Raw genomic sequence first — 21,084 nt, forward strand, 5'->3', positions numbered from 1 at the left:
GATTCACTCAGATGTGAACTTGAAGAATCCAATTGAAGGTTGGACAAAGAGGATAAACTGAAAAGCAAGCTTTTGAAAGTTTGGGAATGATCTTTGGCTTGAGTAACATTGATATGTAGGTGACAGCATAAGAAGGTGTGAAGGTTGTAATAGTCTAGAGCAAGGAGTGCTGAATTGGTTCCCAAGGAAAGAACCAGAGAGATGCTAAAAGACTGAGCTCAAAGGAGAGAAGCTTAGTGAGGCATATGTAGCAAGAAGGAGACTTGTTACTGCAGAGGGATTGTTGTAGATCACAAAGACAATTCCACAGAGGATGTGGGTAGAATTGCTAAGGGATGAAGGAAGCTGGTAAGACTTTCTAAGTGAAAGAAGAGGTGGTCAGAACCAAGTATTTCATTGTGATTGAAATACAAGAGGACAATTGTGTTCTTGAGAAGTGCAGATGAGTTGAAGCCTAGAAGGAGCAGAGAGAAGTGCTCAAAGGAGGTTCCAGAGATAGAGAACCAAGGGCTTGCCAAAAGACCAAGTACAAAGGAAAGCTTGGTGAGGTAAGTTGCAACAAGGAGGACTTGTTGTTGCAGAGGCTTTAATGCAACTCATAGTGAGTGAGTGAGGAGCTCATGAAGAGAGAAGAGAAGAAGATGGCTACTGATAGTCATAGTAGAGGTTCTGAGGAAGACCATAGCAGAAGAAAGATGAAGAAAGAGGATGCCAAGGCAAATGGCAAGAGGATGAGTCAAGAGGAAATTGACAAAGAGATTGCAGAGTTAAAAGAACAACTCGATGCATTAAGGAGAATACTTGAGGAAAGCTAGAGACTAGGTTGGGTCTTGAGGAAGAAGCCAGTGAAGTGGCATAAGTTGCAGAGAAGGCTACAATAGAGGCAAGTAAGGTGGCTGATGGAAAAACTCAAAGAAGCTGAGTTGGAAATGAAAATGGAAAAGTCCATTTGTGAACCAGAACAGGGAGAAATTCTGGGAGAAAGTGAAGATGAAGACTTGAAGACTGAAACTTCAAGTGAGGCCAAAGGGTCACATGGTTTTAAATCTGACAATTTGTGTATGTTTGCAGGTGAAACATGTAAAGAAGGACAATTTGCTGATATTGTCATAAAGGAGGAAGAAGACAAGCAAAATCTAAATTCTGTTCTGGAAGAAGATGAGATAGATAGGTCTCATATATAGTCTAGGAAAGATATCAAGCAACCAAGTGAAGGGCTTGAGGAGATTGAAGAGAAGACCATCGAAGAATTTCTGAGTCATAAAGAGAACTTGGAACAACAAAGAGATATAATGGCTGAAGCATCAAGTGAGACCACAGGGTCTTATGTTTTAAAAACTGATAGTTTGTGTATGATGGCAGGGATTGCAGGAGAAAAACGTCCTTTTGAAGATATCTTCATAGTAGATGAAGATCTAGAAGTGAAAGGTGACAAAGAAAACTTCTCAGAAGAAGAAGAATTTGACTGCATACAGAAGAAAAAGTTTATGGATGAGTCTATAGAAGCTGTCATAGAGATGAGGAATCATGATCTTATTCTGATGAAGAATGAAGGAATATTGTCTCAGAAAGGTAATCAAATGAATTTGATTAATGATTTTGATGAGGAACAAATGCAGGAGAATATTAATGCAGATGATGAGACAAGGGTAGCTCTTGGAGAAGATAAACAACAAGAGATTAAAGGCAAACTTGAAGAAGAGGCTATGTTAACTGAAAACATAGTAAAGGATCATCAATTCACTATGATGATAGGCACAACGGAAATAGCCATGGAAGCTGTTGAGACAGTCAAAAAAGAAGAAGGACATCTACTGAAAGATGTTAAGGAAGAAGAAGTCTATGCAAAGAACTTAGCAAAGGGAAAAAGGACATTTGATGATTTGTCAATAACAAAGGAAGGTATGGAAAATTGTGTGAAATTTCCAAATTCTACTCCAATTGAAATTATTGAGTTATATAGAAAATTAGATTTTCAAAGAAGGGAGTTGGAAAAACAGAGAATAGATGTTCAAGAGAGATTGCTGAAAAAGGAAAACAAAAACATTGTCATGAATGACAATCATAAGAAAAAGGAGATGGATATGAAAGTTCAACAGATTGACACTGCAAAGGAAGGAGTTCACTACGGTGGACAAGAGCAGGAAGACATCATTAGAGTAGATGATGTGGAAGAGAGACTAGTTGACAGTCTCATGAATTCTTTTGAGAATTCAAAACAGCATACTGATGTGCTGACAGAGGAGAAAGAAATAGAACAACAAACTGAATTGTTGCCAAAGGAAGATAAGGCACAAAAGGCTTGTGTTTTTTATTTAAACAAGTGTTTTGTGAGTGCAGGTTTTGTTGCAGAGGCTGGAGTAAATTTGGCACAGATGAGCAGCCAAATAAAGATGAAAGAAGAAGATTCCGTGGAAGAATTCAATCCATGGAATAGAGATGCTCAATTGTTGGAGAGTATGTTGGAAAGTCATGATTTAGTGCAGACAAAAATAGTCATGAAAGAGGGTAAGGATGATAGGGAGGCAGTAAGCAAAGCAAAAGTTGGAACAAGAGCAAAAGAAGAAGAAAAAGTAAACTAGCAGCTACAAAGTGGAAGTAACCAGCAGCAGTTTGAAGAATTAGTGGACAACAACAACAACTTGAAGCAAAGAGAAAGAGGAAGAAGTAAGTGGCAGAGTATGGACCAGTCCAAAGATGTGTTGGAAAAAGAAATTGAAGAATTGTGGCAGCTGATGATGAAATAGGCCATAGGGAGGAAAATGATAGTAGCAGGAAGGATGATCAATCAGAGTATGAACTTGATTGACAAAGAGAAGAAGATGGAACAGAAGACAGCAGAAGTACAACAACAACAAAGGAACAAGACATTTGGACAATTACGAAACAAAGTATGAGATCCAGGAAGACAAAGATTATGAATATTTTCTACTTTGGGAGTCTGATGCAGGACCATTCAACCCAAGAGAAAATCATTGTAATTAAGTAGACATAGGGGGTCATGTATTTTAGGGAAGTTGGTTTCGCTAAGTGATGAATTAATGTAATATTTAGGCTTTTGAGTGCATAGAATAGAAATTAATTAGATAATGTGAGATGTTTTGTAAATGCTCTCAAATAAATGAGAACATGAGTGGTTAATAAAGACAAAAGAGTTAAAAGTCAATTATAACTCTTAAGCAGTTTCATGATTCGAGGAACGAGAGAGAGTTTTTAGGAATTAAATGAAGTTAGAAGTGGACATAGAGGATTTAGGAGTCAGTTCAGTAGATTTAGGAGGGGAACCAGAATTAGTTCAACAGAGCTTTCTGGTATAAATGTAAGCCTATGGGCAGAGTAGGAGGAGGAGGCCACTAATAGTTGAAGATCAAGTCTGTGAGAGACATAGAGTCTCGAATGTAATCATTTGTTTATACTTATGTATACAGAAGTTTATTCCTAGCGGTGTAAATGTGTGAAATGAGTATTTTATGAATGAATTACATGTAAAATTGTAGGTTCTGTAATAGAAGGTTGTAGGCAAAGTTCTGTGGATACACAGAGGATGGTATGATTCAGAGGAATCATAAGGGATCTTTGAATCTAGCTAAAGGAACAGAGTAAACTCTGTAGAGGTAGCGAAGTAAGAATTCACAGATTTAAGCTCAGAGAAAGCGAAAGAGCGAAAAGAATGAAACCTTGAAGAAATAACCAAACCCATAGAGAAACGCTGAAGAGATAGCGTAAAACAAAGGAAAAGGGCTGAGTGGAGAAGTAAAGAGGTGATACTCAGGAACTGTTAGATCTTATAGATCAGCGGTCTAGATCAACCACTAAGGATCGGCGAAGAGCAGTTCTCAAAGGCAGAGAAGTGGATTTCGGGCGGAAGGAAAGCCGTAAGTGGTTTTTAGTGTTTGGCTGCGATTCCACTAATCGGAGGACATGTAGCAGCGGAGGAGTGAGGGGAAACCGCTTTATCGGGTGGTTAACCCCTGTGTCGGTTGTCTATTCGAATTCATGGTAGGCCGTTGGATCTACTAAGTGTAGATCAACGGTGGAGGATTGTCAGCAACTTTGCATCGAGAAAGGATATCGACCGTTGGATTGAAAACCGATCAATGGTCGCGATCTAATCGCAATCGCATTAGACAGAGGTCAAAGGTTGGTGGACTGTGAAATGCCGATGCACCGATAGCAATAAAGCGCTGATCGACGATCGGATGTGGTCGGAGATCGGCGGAGCGCTAAAGGAAAGGTTTGAAAGGCGTGGACCCAAAAGCTTATAGAGGCGGACTCAATTCCATTTGAGTTCCGGCCTTAAGCTTTGGAGCAATGTTCCATGTATCCCTGTGTAATGTGGAGTTCAGAAGAAATGTGGTAAGGCATATGGAAAAGGCGGACCCGATAAAGTATTGAGGCACAGTTAATAATATTTGAGATCTGATAGTGCATTATCGCATATCAGATGCGATAGAGCCAATGTTAACGGAAACCCGCGGAGGAGCCGATACCCGATTGCGATCAGTGATAAAGGGGAAGCCTCGAGAATTGTGCAGAGGCCGTACCAAGGCAGAAAGGTATGTTTTGCATATATTTTCTTTGTAAATGAGTTATAAAGGGTTAAGTGCGAATATGTGAAGTTTCATATATAAGTCCAACATTATAAAGGATAAAGGGGTTATAATGAGTTAAGCATTGATAGAGGGATTTGTGGTTAAGTCCGCATTAACCGTGGTTTAAGGAGGGGTTTGTTATATATATGCTGCAACAATGCTATGAAGGCCTAAAGCGCGGGTAAGGCTTAAGCTAAGGTTTATAAGGGGTGATTGAGTTTCGATAGAAGGAAATGAAAGACTGGGCTATTGTAATGAATGGTTCCATTGAGTTATTAAGGGTCTTTAACCATTGATGGTTGAAGATTTTGACTCTATGGTGAGTTAAAATACCTGGGACTAATGTGTTTATGCATTATATATGCATACTGTGGGTGTAAGCGAGGGTAACCCTGTATCAGTACTGCTGATATCATTAAATCTGGGTTGTTCTCGAACCCTGTGTTGTTCTTTGGTATCAAGTATAATGAAAAACACCTAGAACAGTTTGCAACCAAACCATTTGACGGAAGGCATCACTGAAACTCATTTAAAAACTTAGAAAATTTCTTGAAAATAGGGAGGGGACCTTGCAGTGCTATAGAGATTGAGTTGTAGAGGTAACATTGCACCCCTTAAACCTGTAAACTGTGGGAACCTTATTGAGTCAACTTGCTGTTAGGATTGCGGATCTGTTGGGAGATCTGCATTGGTGTAATCAATTAGTCAAAAATTCTTGTATGACTTAGAGTTTTGCGCTGCCAAGCTTGTCCATCATCATTTGGCCTTGTAAACATTGTTGCAGTTGTGTTGTAAGTTGGGAGAATTCTGTTAGTCAAAACAACTTGATGTGGATGTCCTTGTCATATATGCTAAACAGATTTAAGGGAAGAGGCTTATAACAGAAATTATAAGTTGCTGAGTGTGATTGAGGGGCGGTTTAGGAAGAGTCTTGTCTTCGATATTGTTGGGTTAGAGTTCTGCTAAATTTTTTGGTGTTAAGTCAGTGGGCCATGTCGTTTGTATAACAAGTTTATGTTTGAGTATATGCTACTGAGTGAGAATGTGAATTCCTGTGGTAGGCACAACAAGCTAGAAGACTAGTGTTTGTGGCAGCGTCCATTGAAAAAGAAGCATTGTTGGCTGATTGGGAAGAAGTCACCAGGTTCATTTTCCTTATTTCTTGTGTATTGAGATTTATGCCCAATTGTTATCTCTGGGTTATGAGTTTTATTCCTCAACTGCTCCTAGAATCTAGTATGGTGGAAATATCATCTGCTTATGCTATGTTTGAAAAAGTGTAAAAATAAATTTGTCTCCTACAACACTATACCATTAAGAAACTCTCACTTAACTCAAATTTCTCATGGATAACCTATCAAAAACTTAGAATAAATTAGCAACAGGCCAACAGAAGTTGGATGAGTCGTTGAGGCAAATCACAGCCCTTAGTGTTGATCCTCTAGCCAAGAGAAATTTTATGAGAAGAATGTTGGGAAGTTTCAGATCTAGAAAATATGAGGAGCCAAAGAAAGGGCAGTCTCTAGAGCCCCCAAAGAAGAGCATAAATCAAATGAGAAGAGAAGGGATTTGTTTTACATGTCAGGGAGCGTGGACACTAGATCACATGTGTAAAGCTAAGGGAGAACTGATAGAGGTAGAGCAGGGGGGAACTCATTTTGTCCATTCAGATGAGGATTCTTTTGAAGAGTAGCAACAGGGATGTGAGGATGATGGCAACAGCCGTGGTATGCATAACTATCTAGTGGATCGGTTTAATGAGCAGCAGATTATTCCCATGCAGAGAGGAGACCGGGGAGATGAGCTATCAGTGGCAATCCAACATAGTGAGCACATAGGGGAGCTTGAGCAGCCTGAAGAGATGTTGACGACAACCTAGATTTATATTCGGGTGTGTATTATGAGCCACCAGCAAACCCTATGGGAGACATTCAGGATGATGAGTCACCGGTGGTGATTCAACATGAGCAGCATATGGCAGATCATGGGTCAGCCGAGGAGGATGATGTGCGCAGTATGCATGGTGAGCCTTCTAGGGAGGGCCAGTTGGAGGTTCATATTGAACCCGTGATGATGGAGGATGGGTAGCCACCCTTAAGGTCAGCCATTGATGAGAAGCAGACAGATGTACTACAGACAGCTGACAGGATAACGATATTCATTGACACTTGTCCTCAAGAGATGCTGGAGGATGACATGACAGTTTGGCAGGAGATTGGTGGGCTGGAGGAGCGTTCTAGGGAGGTGGTAGTGCATCCATCTTTGGGTTTACCCTTTGGTGAGGTGCAAATAGATGTAGTGGCAGCTAGCAAAGCTGCAACATTCTTAGGCAACAACCCTCTCCAGGAGTTTATAGACTGGGGTTGCAGCACAATTTGCCCACTTTTTCCCATTGGAGGGAGAGAGGTAGGATTTATTGGACATGTTTTGATTGTCCAGGAAGAGTATCAGGAGTTGAGCATGGATATCAGCGTAACAAATGTATTCCTTGCACAGGAGTCCCTGCATTGGATTGGCGAGAGATCATGAGCTGGTACCCTGCTATTGGAGTATCATTTTTAGTCATATGCATTGTATTGCAAGAGCCCTTAGAGGTGAGGGATATCACATGCTTTAGTTGGGGGCAGGATGTAGGCTGGCCACTCAACAATATTTGAGCACGACATCAGCATGATGAGATTGCCCTTGGTCTATGCCAAGGGTTGGATTGGAGAGAGGTGATGAGTTGGTACGCAGTGGATGGAGCAGCATTCACAGTCAGAGTTATAGCACAATAGGAGCTGTGGAGCATTGATGCTCCTTCTTGGTGGCATTGGGATCTAGGAGGACTTGTTGATGACAGGTTCCGTTGGACATTGGTCTGGGATTCGAGCATCTAGGAGTTTTTTCATGGTGGGTTGACATAGGAGCAGAGCATCACCCGGTGGTTCATATGTGATTCTGGCATTGGGTCTCAGTTGTGTCGGGCCTCCAAATTGGTCCATAGATTTGGATTGCTTGAGGGTAAGCAATCTTAGGGAGGGTAGACTGTTATGTCCCCATTTTTATTCTTCTTCATAGTACGACCAGGGTGGATTTCTAGGGCAGGAGATGGCCAGGTCACTGGAGCAGGTTTATGTCATCAGGGGTCCAGATGGAGTTTTGAGGAGTTTTTATGGGATTTGATAGCATTCGCTTGGCATATTCCATCATCCACACAATTTGCCTTTCGCTCCGTCACATTTCGACAACTTTCAAAAATCAACATTATTATTGGGCATAACTTAATTAATTATGCTCGATGTGGCATTTCGGGGAGATTAATTGATGGAACGCCTCAGTGTAATAGCTGGTTGGAACCAGAACGAGAAGATCTACAGGATGGGATGTTGAGAAGAGACTTCCAGTGGCCAAAGAGAGTATGGTGGGTGATTTGCCATTTTCTTAGTTAAAAATGACTTTGATTAGTCATTTAATTAAGGAAAAATAATTAATTGGAGAAAAAGGGCCAAAAGTGACTTAAGTGAAATAAAATAAAATTAAAGGTCACTGAAGATAAAGTCAATGGAAGAACTTCTAGAATAATAATAAAGTAATAAAATAAGATGCTTCTAGAGGCTTGGGGATCTATCCAGGAGATCTATAAAAGAGGAGGAAAAGGCCATTTGGAAACATCTTGGATCTAGGATTTGATATTGTTTCTTGTATGAGAGGTTGAGAACCCGGTTCTCTACTCCATTGGTAGCCCCAGGACGGAAACCCTCAGGTGATTCAATGAGAGTGGGCGAGCACACATCTCTTCCCTTGGTGAATCCATTTAGGGTTCACAGGTTGCAGTGTATTGTTTTTCAGTTTGTTTTGGAGGCCAATTTGCAACATTATTGTAGATCTATTTGAGGCCTGTTTATCTTAGCTATATGGGTTGTATGTGCATGCAAACGTTGTATGTGCATGCAAACCCCAATTTATCTAATATAATAAAGCTGAGGATTTCTTGTTCAATGTGTTAAGGGATTGCATTGTTCTACTGGCTTAATTTTTACATGGAAATCTTCTGTTTATGAATAGAACTTTTATCTGAAGAAATTTTGAGTTAGAATTTGAATAAATTTTTTGCTTGTTCCAAATTTATTTCATTTGGGACATTACAGCCTTCGGTATATCACGTTCTGCTTATCCCCTGGTGTCATAGACTGCGTTGCTACCACAGGTTGTGCCATGTCTATGAGCTCTGATACCTCTGTAATATCCCTAAGGAAAATTAACAGTAAATATGCAAAGCAAAATAGACAAAAATACCATGAAACAATAACAAGCAATCAGTCCACAAATTGACACCCAAAAACTGCGCTGTGTATTTTTTTTTATTAATGGAAAGAGGTGTACAAATAGGTGTTGGAATGAGCGCATCTGGGCTTGCTCTAGGCAAGCTAGCAAAGCCCAAAAAGACAAGTGAGACACCCCCCTCCATAACTGCTGCTATGATGCCCAAGTAATGCACTATAAATGCCCAGAAATGTGTTGCTTCAAGAAAGGATCTGCTGCTAGGGCCCTCTCCACTGCTCAGAAAGTTCCTGGAAATGAACCCAACCTCTCCTTAATAAACCTAGAATAACCCACGAAGGGTTTGGCCAAAGCTTGACCTCAGAAATTCGACCCTCTTTGGCTTGAGTGGCTCCGCTGCTGGGCAAATCGACGCACCTGTAAAATCTGCTGCTAAATGCTCCAAAAATGCTGGCAATCCCTGTTGGAAGGCTCTCCAAGCCTTCCCTCCAAGTTTCCACCTCAAACTCCACTCACTCCTCAACTTCCCGCAGTGTCTCTGCCCAAGACTGCGCAGTCCCTGCACTACTGTAGGTTTCCCTGCTGCTGTAACACGACCTCATTGCTGCTGGTACGATTTGGGACTAAGTAGAACTCCCTCCTTGGCCTGGCACTCGAATTCCACCGAAGCAAGGGCTGGGATCTCCGCTCGAAAACACCTTTGTGCTGAACAACACATCCAAACTTGGCTCACTGCTCAAGCGTGCTATTTCAAGTGACAAATTCTGAAATGAATGATGAATGAGCAAAATGAGAGTCCCTCCTTCCGTTGGTCAAATTGCCTCCAAGATTGCCCCTGTGGATCCACATCGATTTCCTTTCACCAATTCCGCTCCAATGAGAGCATACTCTCCATGTGAGCCGAAATTCCCTTGTGGTGGCCCCCACGGTCCACCAAAGCCGCAATCTTTCATTGAACTCTAATGTTGGAGTGCCTCCTATGCCAAAAATCGAATGTGGGTCCCCTAAGCCCACTTCTCCTAAGTGTAACCATGTAATAAACCAAAATTGATATTTACTTAGTAAAATACTAAGTAGGAATATCACAGAATATGGTTATAGTTTGGATGTTATTTCATCCTATCATTCTTTCTTGCCTAAAAGTTGGTCCTTCCCTCTTGTAAATTGGTCTTTAACAATGAACCGGGAAAAATGAGCAGAAAAAAGAAAAACGTGTCTTGGACTGTGATATATTCTTGAGAAACTTTCTTGGCTGACATTTATTTTTCTACATAAAGTATTGTGGAAGCTAAACAGGAGCAACGAACTTCTATGGTAATCACATCACATTTTAAATGTTTTGTTGCTTTTACTGAATAATTGTAATGTTTTTATTAGAAATTCACCTCATGCAATTTTCTTTTACATTGTATTTCTGTATTATAACATTTTCTTAATGGTTTCAGGAAATGGAAGTGATGCCATCTTCAGACAGTACAAATATTGTCTGTTACGATCCAGCATTCATTTTAGAATTCTCTACATATGTGTTATCTGTTGGATACATTGAGTCTATGGAGTTTGCTCGCTTGGGGTTACTTGGTTTGGCATTTGCTAGCATATCTTCTCCTAATGAAAGCATACGCAAACTTGCTTATGATGTTCTTGGAAGATATAAGTCTAATCTGGAGGTAATATTTCTTCGTGTCTTCCATGTCAAAATCGTTTATGTTTTCCTTCCTGTTTAGATTCAATGAAATGATTTAGCTGACAAACACTGGGATTCAATGATCATTGACTGGGGAAACAGTTGACAATGAGTGGTATAATTGTTGACACAAGGCAAACAACACTTCTCCCCTCAGCATTTTTTCTTTGTTGATGAGAGTAACTATTCTCCATTCAAAAGGCAACTTTATGCCAAGATCTGTAAAGGAATCTCAATGTCACATTATATGTTTTTCTTTTGTTTCATTTGAGTCTGAATTTTATGAAAAAAATCAGAAAAGCAATAAACCAGCAAAACAAAGGCAAAATAAAATGCTCTTTATGATAAACATCAGATTCCACATCAATTCAAGATGGTAATAAAGTCTGGCTGCATTTAGATGGACAAGATTCAAGCTGTTCTCTGAAGTATCGGAATTACGATATGGGTATGGCAGGAAACTCTTTCAGAAATAGTATTGCAAGCGTCCAAAAGTATCAAGAACTTTGGTAGTCTGCTTAGGAAACCACAGGAAACAGGTGAAATGCTAGGAAACAGTTCATAAAAATTGGAATAAAATGTCTCAACTTTCAAGTAAGTTTTATCTAGATTATGGAATATTTATCTATTGAATTCATAATTTAATCACTTGACACTGTTGAAATCATCATGCCATTTATTTTCCTCCAACTGTGTTAAATTGGCCTAGGAAACCCTGCTAATGTGATTTTTTCGTTGTTGGCTTCTCTTTTGAAAAATTAGAACTTTGTGTTTTTCCCTTGTGAGAGTTTTTTCAGTTCCAAGGCTTTTGCTTTCAGGTGTAAGGTCCAATGGGTACTTTTAGGGTTAGTGTAGTTTTTTGTTTGAAAGTTAAAAAAAGAAAGAATATAGAAAATACTAAAACTACTGATGATCTTTGACACTATCCAAAAACAATTGAAAAAGTTGTTTGAAATCTCTTAAGAAATTGCTCGAAACTGTGAAAAAATTTCAAACATTCTCTAAACTTTTTTGAACTATTTTTTGGCATCCAGAGGAATTTTTATAAATGTTAACAGGTGCAAAACCAGGACTGCAATTGAAACTGGATGAGGGTCAAATCAGGTCTAAAAGTCAAAAGGATGGTCAAACCATGACTGGACCGCAATCGGCCGGAAGGATGGGTTGAAGGACAGGTTGATGAGGTGCAGTGCAGATTGTAACTGGTCAGTTCAATTGGTTCTGCCCCAGAGTTGTTAGTTCAGGGCAGGACCAGTCAACTGGTTGGCATCCTGTGTGGGGTGGACCTGTTCTGGCCAGTTGATTGGGGCAGAGATAGACTACTGGTCTGATTTCAAACAACAATATCATCATTTACTTGAGCCCTTGCATTATGATCGTTGGACCATTTAACAGGTTGCTAAAAATTATTTTTTATTTGATTTTCAACAAGTTTGGACCTGACCATCTTGAAGAATAAATCGTGCCCCTCCATCCGACAAGCATGATCGTATCTGTGCAACTGCCTTTTGTACAAAGTTACAAACACATTTATGGAATCCAAATGCAAGCAACAACAAAGATGTGGATAACGATGTAGCTTGTCACTAGAAGAAGAAGATTAGCATCACAAGCTAAATGGCCTTGTTAAAAGTGTAATGCCAATATTAGTTTTTTTTTTTTTTTGGTTGGTTTGCTAGCATGTCTAGGACTTGTGGGACTAGTCGGTGGTCTATGAAATTGCAATCTAGGGGCATCAAAGCCATCAAAATCACCCGGGGATCATACTTGGCTTAGCCACAGCAACTATTAACATGGTTGAATTTTAGGGGTCTCCCCCTGGTTACCGCAGAGTTTCAAACTTGTTTTGTCTTACAGAACAAGGCCCTTTGAAATCAATCAGACTAGAGTGATTTGTCTTGTAATGCCAGTTTTGGTTGGGTGATGTGTTTTTTGTGTATCTAATGGTTGGGTCAAGTTTATAAGTGTTGGGAAAATTTAGAGAGGGATATCCATTTTTCATATTAGTTTATTTTTCTATGGAGGTTGTCACTTACTGTTTGGGAAAAGGCAACCAACCATTAGAGGAAGTTAATAATCATATTGTTATTTCTAAAAAAGCCCATTAAATTTTTTTAATAAAAGGCTTTTGAATTTGAAGTAAAATATTAAGATAAATTTCATAAAAAAAAGTATATCTAAAACAAATATATTAAATAAAAAGAAAATATCATTAAAAAAAATTAAAAAGGAAAGAAAAAAAAGAGCATACGTGTAAAAGGAAGAAAAAAATAGAGAAGAGAATATATATATATATATATAAAAAGTCAAGTGAGACCATATTTGAATTGTTTTTTTGAAATACATAGGGAGTTATAAGGTTCAAACACTTTTTAGAAAGGGATTGAAGTGCCAAGTTATACCCTATTGTGAAAAAATATTAAGATTCCTTTTAAAAGGAAGAGGATTATTAGAAAAAAAAGGGGATTTATTTATTTAAAAAAAAGTGATTTAAAAGTATTTAATGTTCAAGAAGCAAAAATGGAGTCTAATACAAAAATGAAGGCCATAAGATTCCCAAAAACTTTACCCAGAGACGATAAAGCGCTATTTAACATTAAAGGAAATTTAGCAGGAAAAGATGTTATTATTTTCTATTTCTCCGGCAGAAGATGCAAATTATATAACACCTAAAATCGCAAACCAACTAGTGATTCTAGAGTCAAATATAACTGATAAATTAGACTATTTTCGCAATAAAATATATGACATAGCCAATTTACAGTTAAACATTGAAGATTATATATTTGTATCGCAATTCTCAGTTCACACCCTATTGAACAATCAAGGTGACATTATCTTGGGATCACCTTGGATGGAAACGGTAGGATCTGTCATCTTAAATACGAAGAAAAAGTTTTTAACATTTTCTTACAAGAAGAAGAAAATAACACTCCAAGATGTTACATTGAAACCAAATTCAGTAATGCCAGAAGATATATCAGATATTTCAAAAGTACTTTCTCAAGAAGGTAAAAAAGTATTACAAAATATGCAAAATGAAATTGAAAAAATCACTGTTGGCAAAAATGAAGAAGTTTCTTGACTTAAAATCCATAGTGAAAAATTACTGACACAAATTAAGAAACTTAAGAAGGATAAGAAGTCATTAGAAAACAAGGTACAACAACTTATCGAGAAGGAAGCATCAAATGTAAGAATTCAAGTTGATGAGAAAACAACAAATACTGATCCAGTGAATGTCACAACTCAGGAAGAAGACAAGTTAGTTGAAGAAAAGACGCGCTTGGATGTTGCAGTTCAGATGATAAACACCCCAAGTGAAGGTTTGGTAACAAACTCAACAACATCATCCCCTGAAGTAAATCAAAAAATTTCCACACACCTAATAAGGGAAAGTAAAGTCCCATATCGACATCTGAATCATGAGAATAGACAACTCAATCACGCTACGTATCGGGACCATTCAAAACTGAAGCAATAAACTGATGTTCTAGATAATAGTGATGTAATCTCAATCTAGTCTTATGCTAACAAATCGTTATAAAATTCCAGTGATCAGAATATTACACAGAAGATTAATCTAGGATGATCTGATCCCTTCTTAGTGTGACAATTTTGTTTGTCACTTAGAAGATCATGTCAACTTGTATCAACGAAGATGACTGTTCCGAGACAGAAAGAATTTCGAAGCCGAAAAAGAGATCAAGCCTTTTTCATCGACAAGCTTTGAGGACAAAGCTTTTTGAAGATAAGATAAGATAAGATAAGATAATTTTATTAATGTCCAACGAATGACCACAAAGTAGGTCAATGGGACTGCTGGTTACATAAGGGGCCGTGCCCAGTAGGAGAACCAATCGGTCTCCTTAGAAAGACAAATGCTGAAAGGAAGATAGAAACTAAAAACAAGGCGGGTTGGGAAGAGCGTATGGAGCTCCGATCCCGGCCACGCCTGTTGATCTCTAGACTGCGTCATAGTATCACTGGTGAAGAAGACCCTGGGGACGCGGATGTGGGAGTCCGCTACTCCTAACATCCGAGGCCGAGAGAAAAGAACTGTGGGTAGTTCAGTAAGGTTTGCTGGTTTGAAGCGGTGGGCGCTGGTTGCCTCCCATTGTGTTGTCTCCATGATCTAATGATCCTGGGCCGCCTCTCAGGGAGATGCCTGGAACGGTTCTGCTGCTGGGCCCTCGTAAGCAAGGGGCCTCTCCTCTTAACTGAACGAGGGTCTGTCAATCTGTGTGAGCCGGATTGATCGGTACTCGGACTGGTTGATCTCTTAACTCCTCGGGTTGAGGGGAGTATGCTAAAGAAAGAGGTGATCTGACGAATAGTGTTGGGTCGGACGGGAGGCTAGAGGATATGCTCCCGATGCTTTAGAGTCTCTTGGATGTAAAGTGTGACGCATCTCTGGTCCATGTAGATGAAGAATCTGGATAGGTTCTGTGGTCCTCTAAACAGACAGTGGTAGTGACCTCTGATCTCATAATATATCGGAAAACCGAAGATGAAGTGGCATTCGATTTCCACCTCCTGTGTATGGCATAGCCGGCGAGTCCTGTCAACTCTCTCTATCTGGTGGTCTGTCTCTACCCGAAGCCTATGTGATCCAACTTTGAACTGCCCGAGGGGGATCCGAAGAGCATGCATCCAATGTCGAAGCATGTACTGGGGGCGAACTATAAGCCCGTCTCTGATACTCAAGAAGTGCTCTGCATAGAACGCCATCTTTGGACGTAGGCCCCCCGGGGGGTTAATCCATGTGACCTGGATAAACTGCCTGTAGATGTCTTCCTTGATGATCTTATTTAGTTCCTGCCTGGGGGGGAGTCCTCTGGGGGCGTTCAGGGAATACCGAAAGAGGGGGAGATGATCTATATGGAGTCCCACTACCTCAAGGAACTTCGAGACTCATGTATACCAACACTTGGCTTTTCCTGGTTGGGTGCGGTCGATGGCCTGAGAAGAGCAGTAGGCTAGATAAGGGTACCTTTCGCGTCCTTTCAATGCATCTGCGAAGCTCCGGGCTCGGTGAAGAAAGGAGACCAGTCTGAAGGCTGTCTCAAGGCGGAAGGGCTGTGCACCAAACTCGGCCAATATGATTTATTGTGGGATGGTATGCTTGCAACGGATAATACGTCGGAGGAGAAGGGTTTGGACTCTCTCAACTGTTGCCCAATCTGACTCAAGCAAGGAGGGGCCCCAAATTTCCGATTCGTACAAGACCGTGGGTCGGATCAGGGCGTCCATAAGGCTCAACTTTGATGAGATGTCCTAGAAGTGATGGCGGAAACATTGTCTCTCTAAAATGGCTAGAGAGCCATACCCCTTATTGATCCGAGGTTGCAGAGCTGGCCGCATACTGAACCGGGGGCCGAAAATTGTACTCCCAAGTACGTGTAGCTATTGGTAATCTCCACTATCTCTCCCTTGAAGAGAAATCGGAGTTCCCGAGACTTCTTCGTCCCGTTGAAGACTATTACCTTTGTCTTACTCAGGTTCACTGTCAATTTCCGGAGATCACAGAATAGGGCTAATGCATCCAGCTGCCTCTGGAGACCTTCTGGTGATGAGGATAAGAGTGCAATGTCATCTGCAAAGAGTAAGATATAGATCAAAACCTGGTGAAGATAGCAACTGTCAGACTCCTGTATGTGTTCCCGCAGAAAGGCTTCGAGCTCATCAATATATATCCCAAATAGGGTGGGGGAGAGTGGGCACCCTTGCTTAACTCCAATCGTGCTCCGGATGAACTCAGATAGTCCCCCCACAGTGCGAAGACGGCCCAGGACAGACTCGTAAAGACGCATAACAGCAGTCAGCCGGGAGTTTGAGGTATTGGTGTCTTTGAGTCGCTGTAGAAGATCCTCTCTCGGGACTGAATCAAAAGCCTTTCAGAAGTCTACAAAGCAGCAGTACACCTTCGAGGACCGGTGGCGTGCTTCCTCGATCACAGCACGGAGTGTAAAGATGTGGTCAATGGTCTGATGATCTTGCCTGAAACCAGCTTGGCCTCTGGCCCTGAGATTTCTTTCTTCAAAATCGCCGGAAAGCTTTCTATGAAGGATAGTGGCATAGAGTTTTGAGAATGTATGACCCACCATAATTGTCCTGTAGTTGTTGGGGTCCGAGGTATCCCCTGACTTATGGATGGGATATATAATATGGTGGGACCATATGGGGGGGAACCCTTCTCGGACCACATGGTTGAAGAGATCTGCCAGGTATCCGACTAAGGGTCGGAGGCCTTGTTTGAAGAATTCGGCTTGGAATCCTTCCTCGTCCGCTGCTTTGCTGCTATTCATCGCCCAGATGGCTTCCCTGACATCTTTATCGGTGAACAGGTGGCAGGAGAGGGGAGGAGATGTGACTTGGATCTGGGACTGTCCGGGAATGTCGTAAAGGCGGGAGGTGTGTGAGAACATGGAGACTGGGTCGAGATCAGCGGGAGGAGGAGAGCGTCGGGGGAGGATCTTGCCCCAGAATTTCTTGGGGGAATGGGTAAGGAGGGTTGAAAGCTCCCGTCTTTGTTGGGAGATGAACTGTCGTTTTTTGTGGCGGAGGAGGCGACGACAATTCTTTTGGATGGTAGAGTATGAGGGAAGGGACTGACGGAAGGCTTGGCAGAGATCCTGGTGGAGGAGTTTACATTCTGTATTGTACCATTTGTTCATAGGGTAAGTTCCTGTCTTGCGGGAGGTCGAGGTGGTCCGAATGGAGTGGGGAAAGGATTTAAGCGCTGACTCCCAGATTGCCGAGGAGAGACAGTGGTACTTATCCGACACAGTCTCGAGATGGGAGAAGTCATCCGTGTCAGGGAGGATTTGTCTGAGTGAGGAGGAGAAAATGTCAGGGTCGCCCTCATCAAAACGGAAGATGGTTCTACCCGGGGATCGAGGTGCGGGGTGGGTTGGTCGGGGGGGATCAAACTGAAGAGAACGTGAAAGCAGTGCGTGGTCGGCTAGAGGGATGGGTGATACAGAGAGATTTCGGATAAAAGGGAGCAGTGTTCGACCGGTTAAGGCGTAATCCACCACACTAGCCCCTCCTCCATGAGGCCTACACGTGAAGAAGTGGGATTCTGGGAAGCGCGAGAGGCCGTTCAGAATTATCAGATCATGTGATTCGCCCAATTGCATAAGATGTCTACCGTAGGCTGTGATGGGGCCCAGAGCGTCCTCCGAGGTCCTCTGCAAGCCTACTGAAGCCAGGTCAACACCCCTAGTGCAGAACACATCCTCGGACCGGTCATGGAGTGGGACCTGCTGATCCTTGGTACGGGCATTGAAGTCCCCCATAATGATAATTTCTCCATCAGCTGAGTATTTAGTGATGTCTGGGTATATGTTGGTGAAGGGGTCCCTTTCTACACCGTCGTGGATGGCAAACGGAGATGTGGTTGGGGGGAAGTAACAAACTGCAATAAAGATATCCCTCAGGGGTGGGGCTCCAGTTCTGATTCGGATCCACATGTATCTGGCGTACTCATCTGTATTTGCCACTGTGACTCTGTCTCTGAGCTCGTCTTTGACTAGGCACGCTACTCCCCCTGACCCTCTGACCCCCCCTGAGCTCCTTGTTTCCTGTCTACATACTGAATGCCATTGGTACCCTGTTATGTCTGGGAGAGGCCGAACTGGGCTCTCGTGGGTCTCTGTTACTAGAAGGATATCTGCTGACTCAAGGGCATCGTAGAGTAGCCCAGGTGAAGACCAAAAAGACCCATTTCCGTTCCAGCAGTGAATTGAAATCCCTGTTGTTCGACGCCTCCCCAGGCGGACCCGTCATTTGGAACTGCCTGATCGAGGTGTCCATCCTGGGGGGAAGGAGTCTCGAATGACCGCACGGAGGTTCCTTATGACTGCCCATTTTCCCGCTTGTCTTGCTGCAGCCACTTGTTCCCTAGCCTGTTTGAGTTCAGCCACCTGTGCCCGAGTGAGATCCTCATCAAGGAATATCCTGTGTGGAAGGTCAAATAGCTTCCGTTTAGCTCGAAGAGCATATAGGCGATCTGTGGTATTATGGAATCGGATAAATAAGGTGGAGTCCTGTCCCAGCCAAGCTCTGTCTAATCTTATATCGGATATGTCGAGGGTGTCTCTCAAGAATCCTGTGGCCACCTCCATCGGATCTGCTGAAGAAAGAGGGAGAGGGAGACCTCTCACTTTGAGGTTTAGCTCTCTCGCTCTACGGGATCGTTCTTCCACGAGTTTGGCCTGTACAACTTCCTCTACTGCTGTGATAGGAGAGGATTTGTCTTTCCCCCGAACCACCTGTGCCCATGAGCTGATGTGTGTTTCTGTTTCCTGTCTGAGGGAGACCTGTTGTGATATAATCTCCTCCTGCTTGTTCCTGATCTCCTGGATTTCTGCATGCAAAGTTGTCTCTGTGGGGTCTTCCTGCACTGATTTCCGAAGGGACAAGTTTTCCCCTTCCACAAAGGAAACTCTGTCATTGAGTGTGTTTACTTCGGCCCGGAGCTTGTCATTCTCAGTTTCAAGGGAATCTACCCGACGTAACAATTGTTTGATTTGAGATGTCTAGAAGGCGAAGTCTGACTCCATGGCAATGTGTCTGGGGCTATAGGTCTCTTCCAGTTGGTTAAGGCACTGGCAGAGGTAACAGGAAGGTCCTCTGTTGTTGAAGGGGTTACTGAGGTGGGTCTCGTGCTCTGGTTCCGTGTGTGTCTTCGGGGAACCCATAGTTAACCTGTCATTTTAATCGAAAGAAAGAAGATGGAAGAGAGGGGCCGTCGTTAGGACGCGGGTTTGCAGGAGCAGAGGAGGGTTTGCAGGGGCCGACGTTAGTTAACCGACCGACGCGAGTAGAGAGGGGCTGACGTGAGCTAACAGGCCGATGCCGCGAGCAGAGACGGGACGCTGCGATCAGAGACGGGCCGAGCAGAGACGGGCCGAGCAGACCGACGCCGTGCACGAAGAGAGGGGCCGACGTGAGCTAACGGGCCGACGCCGCGAGCAGAGACGGGACGCTGTGAGCAGAGACGGGCCGAGCAGAGAAGGTAGAGACGGGACGTCGTGAGCAGAGATGGGCAATAGAGTTAACGGGCCGACGCGAGCAGAGAGGGGCCGACGTGAGCTAATCGGGCCGATGCCGTGAGCAGAGACACGCCGCGAGCAGAGACGGGCCGAGCAGAGACACGCCGCGAGCAGAGACATGCCACGAGCAGAGACGGGCCGAGAGAAGGGCAGAGAAGGCAATGTTACGAATAAAATATATAAATAATATAAATATAAGTAACGAGGATAATTGTAATAATGATTAGTTAATAATAATTAGTAGCTAGGTTGAAGAGGCATGTCTAAATAGGACATGACTCTTCGTGAAGAGACACTTGCCTGATATAAAAGCAAGCATCTCGTTCTCATTGTAAATCAATCTTATTCATACATATAATATAATATTTGTATCCGCATGGATATCTTTATATTCCAAGTCTTTTGGAGTAATTAATCTGTAGAAGGAACTTTGTTCGCTTCAGTATGGCTGGAGCTTGACAAATACCCATTCTCCAACTTCAAATTCTCTCTTGGTTCTGTTTCGGTCAGCTTGCTACTTCATAAGGTTTCTAGCATTATTTAAATTTTCTTTTAGAGTTTGGACGACCTTTTGGGTTTCTTCTAGTTGGTTTTTAACAACTGGTAGTTTTGTTTGCATGATAGCCAGGTCCTTCCATTTTGGAGGTTCGTATCCATCTAGAGCTTGAAATGGAGTCATTTTTGCTGACGTGTGGTAAGTAGAATTGTATCACCATTCAGCGAGATGTAACCGCTGAACCCACTATTTTGCTTGTCTGTGGCATAACAACATAGGTAAGCTTTCAAACACATATTAACAACCTCTGTTTGGCCATCTGTTTGAGGATGTTAAGCAGAACTCATGTTGAGGATGGTAAGCAGAACTCATGTTGAGGTAGGTTCCTATATGATTGAATAATTCCTTCCAAAAATTACCCTTAAATTTGGCATCTCTATTGCTTACAATGACCTTTGGAAATCCGGGTAACTTGTAAATATTTTTGCAAAATAACTTAGCGATTTGTTTTGTTGAGTCTGATTTCTTCATTGCAATAAAGTGAGCATACTTGGCGAGTCTATCGACTACTACAAGAATCTTATCCTTACCATCAAGTACAGGTAAGCCTTCAATAAAATCCATTGATATTTCTTCCCATTTTTGATTTGGAATGTTTAAGGGATGAAGTAGTCCAGGGGTCGTAATATTTTCATTTTTATTCCTTTGACATTTATCGCATTTTGCAACATATTTCTCAATATCTTGACTCATTCCCTTCCAAAAGAATGACTGACGTGCATTATAGTAAGTTTTAAAGAATCCAACATGTCCCCAGATAGTGAATCATGTGACTCCTGAAGGATCTTGGTTTTAAACATGAAGTTTGAATTCAAATAGATTCTTCCCTTGTACCATAGAATGTCGTTCTTCCATTCCCATTTTGATTTGTGCGAAAGGATATTGATTATAGCGCTTGTTTCTGGATCTTTTGCATATTCACTTCGA

General features: G+C 42.0%; 1 protein-coding gene across 2 annotated transcripts in view; it reads left to right on the forward strand.

The window, feature by feature from the left end:
* Positions 1-21,084, forward strand: part of EMB2788 (ribosome 60S biogenesis amino-terminal protein) — a 380,545-nt gene that overhangs the window by 148,481 nt on the left and 210,980 nt on the right. For both annotated transcript variants that reach the window (XM_089378714.1, XM_089378715.1), the window contains exon 7: positions 10,301-10,525. In XM_089378714.1, the coding sequence (XP_089234840.1) occupies positions 10,301-10,525 (225 nt within the window). The remainder of the gene's footprint in view (positions 1-10,300; positions 10,526-21,084) is intronic.

The sequence above is a fragment of the Pinus tabuliformis genome, chromosome J, assembly GCF_031772625.1.
Source record: "Pinus tabuliformis cultivar Carrire ecotype Pingquan chromosome J, CPIR1, whole genome shotgun sequence".
Lineage (NCBI taxonomy): Eukaryota > Viridiplantae > Streptophyta > Pinopsida > Pinales > Pinaceae > Pinus > Pinus tabuliformis.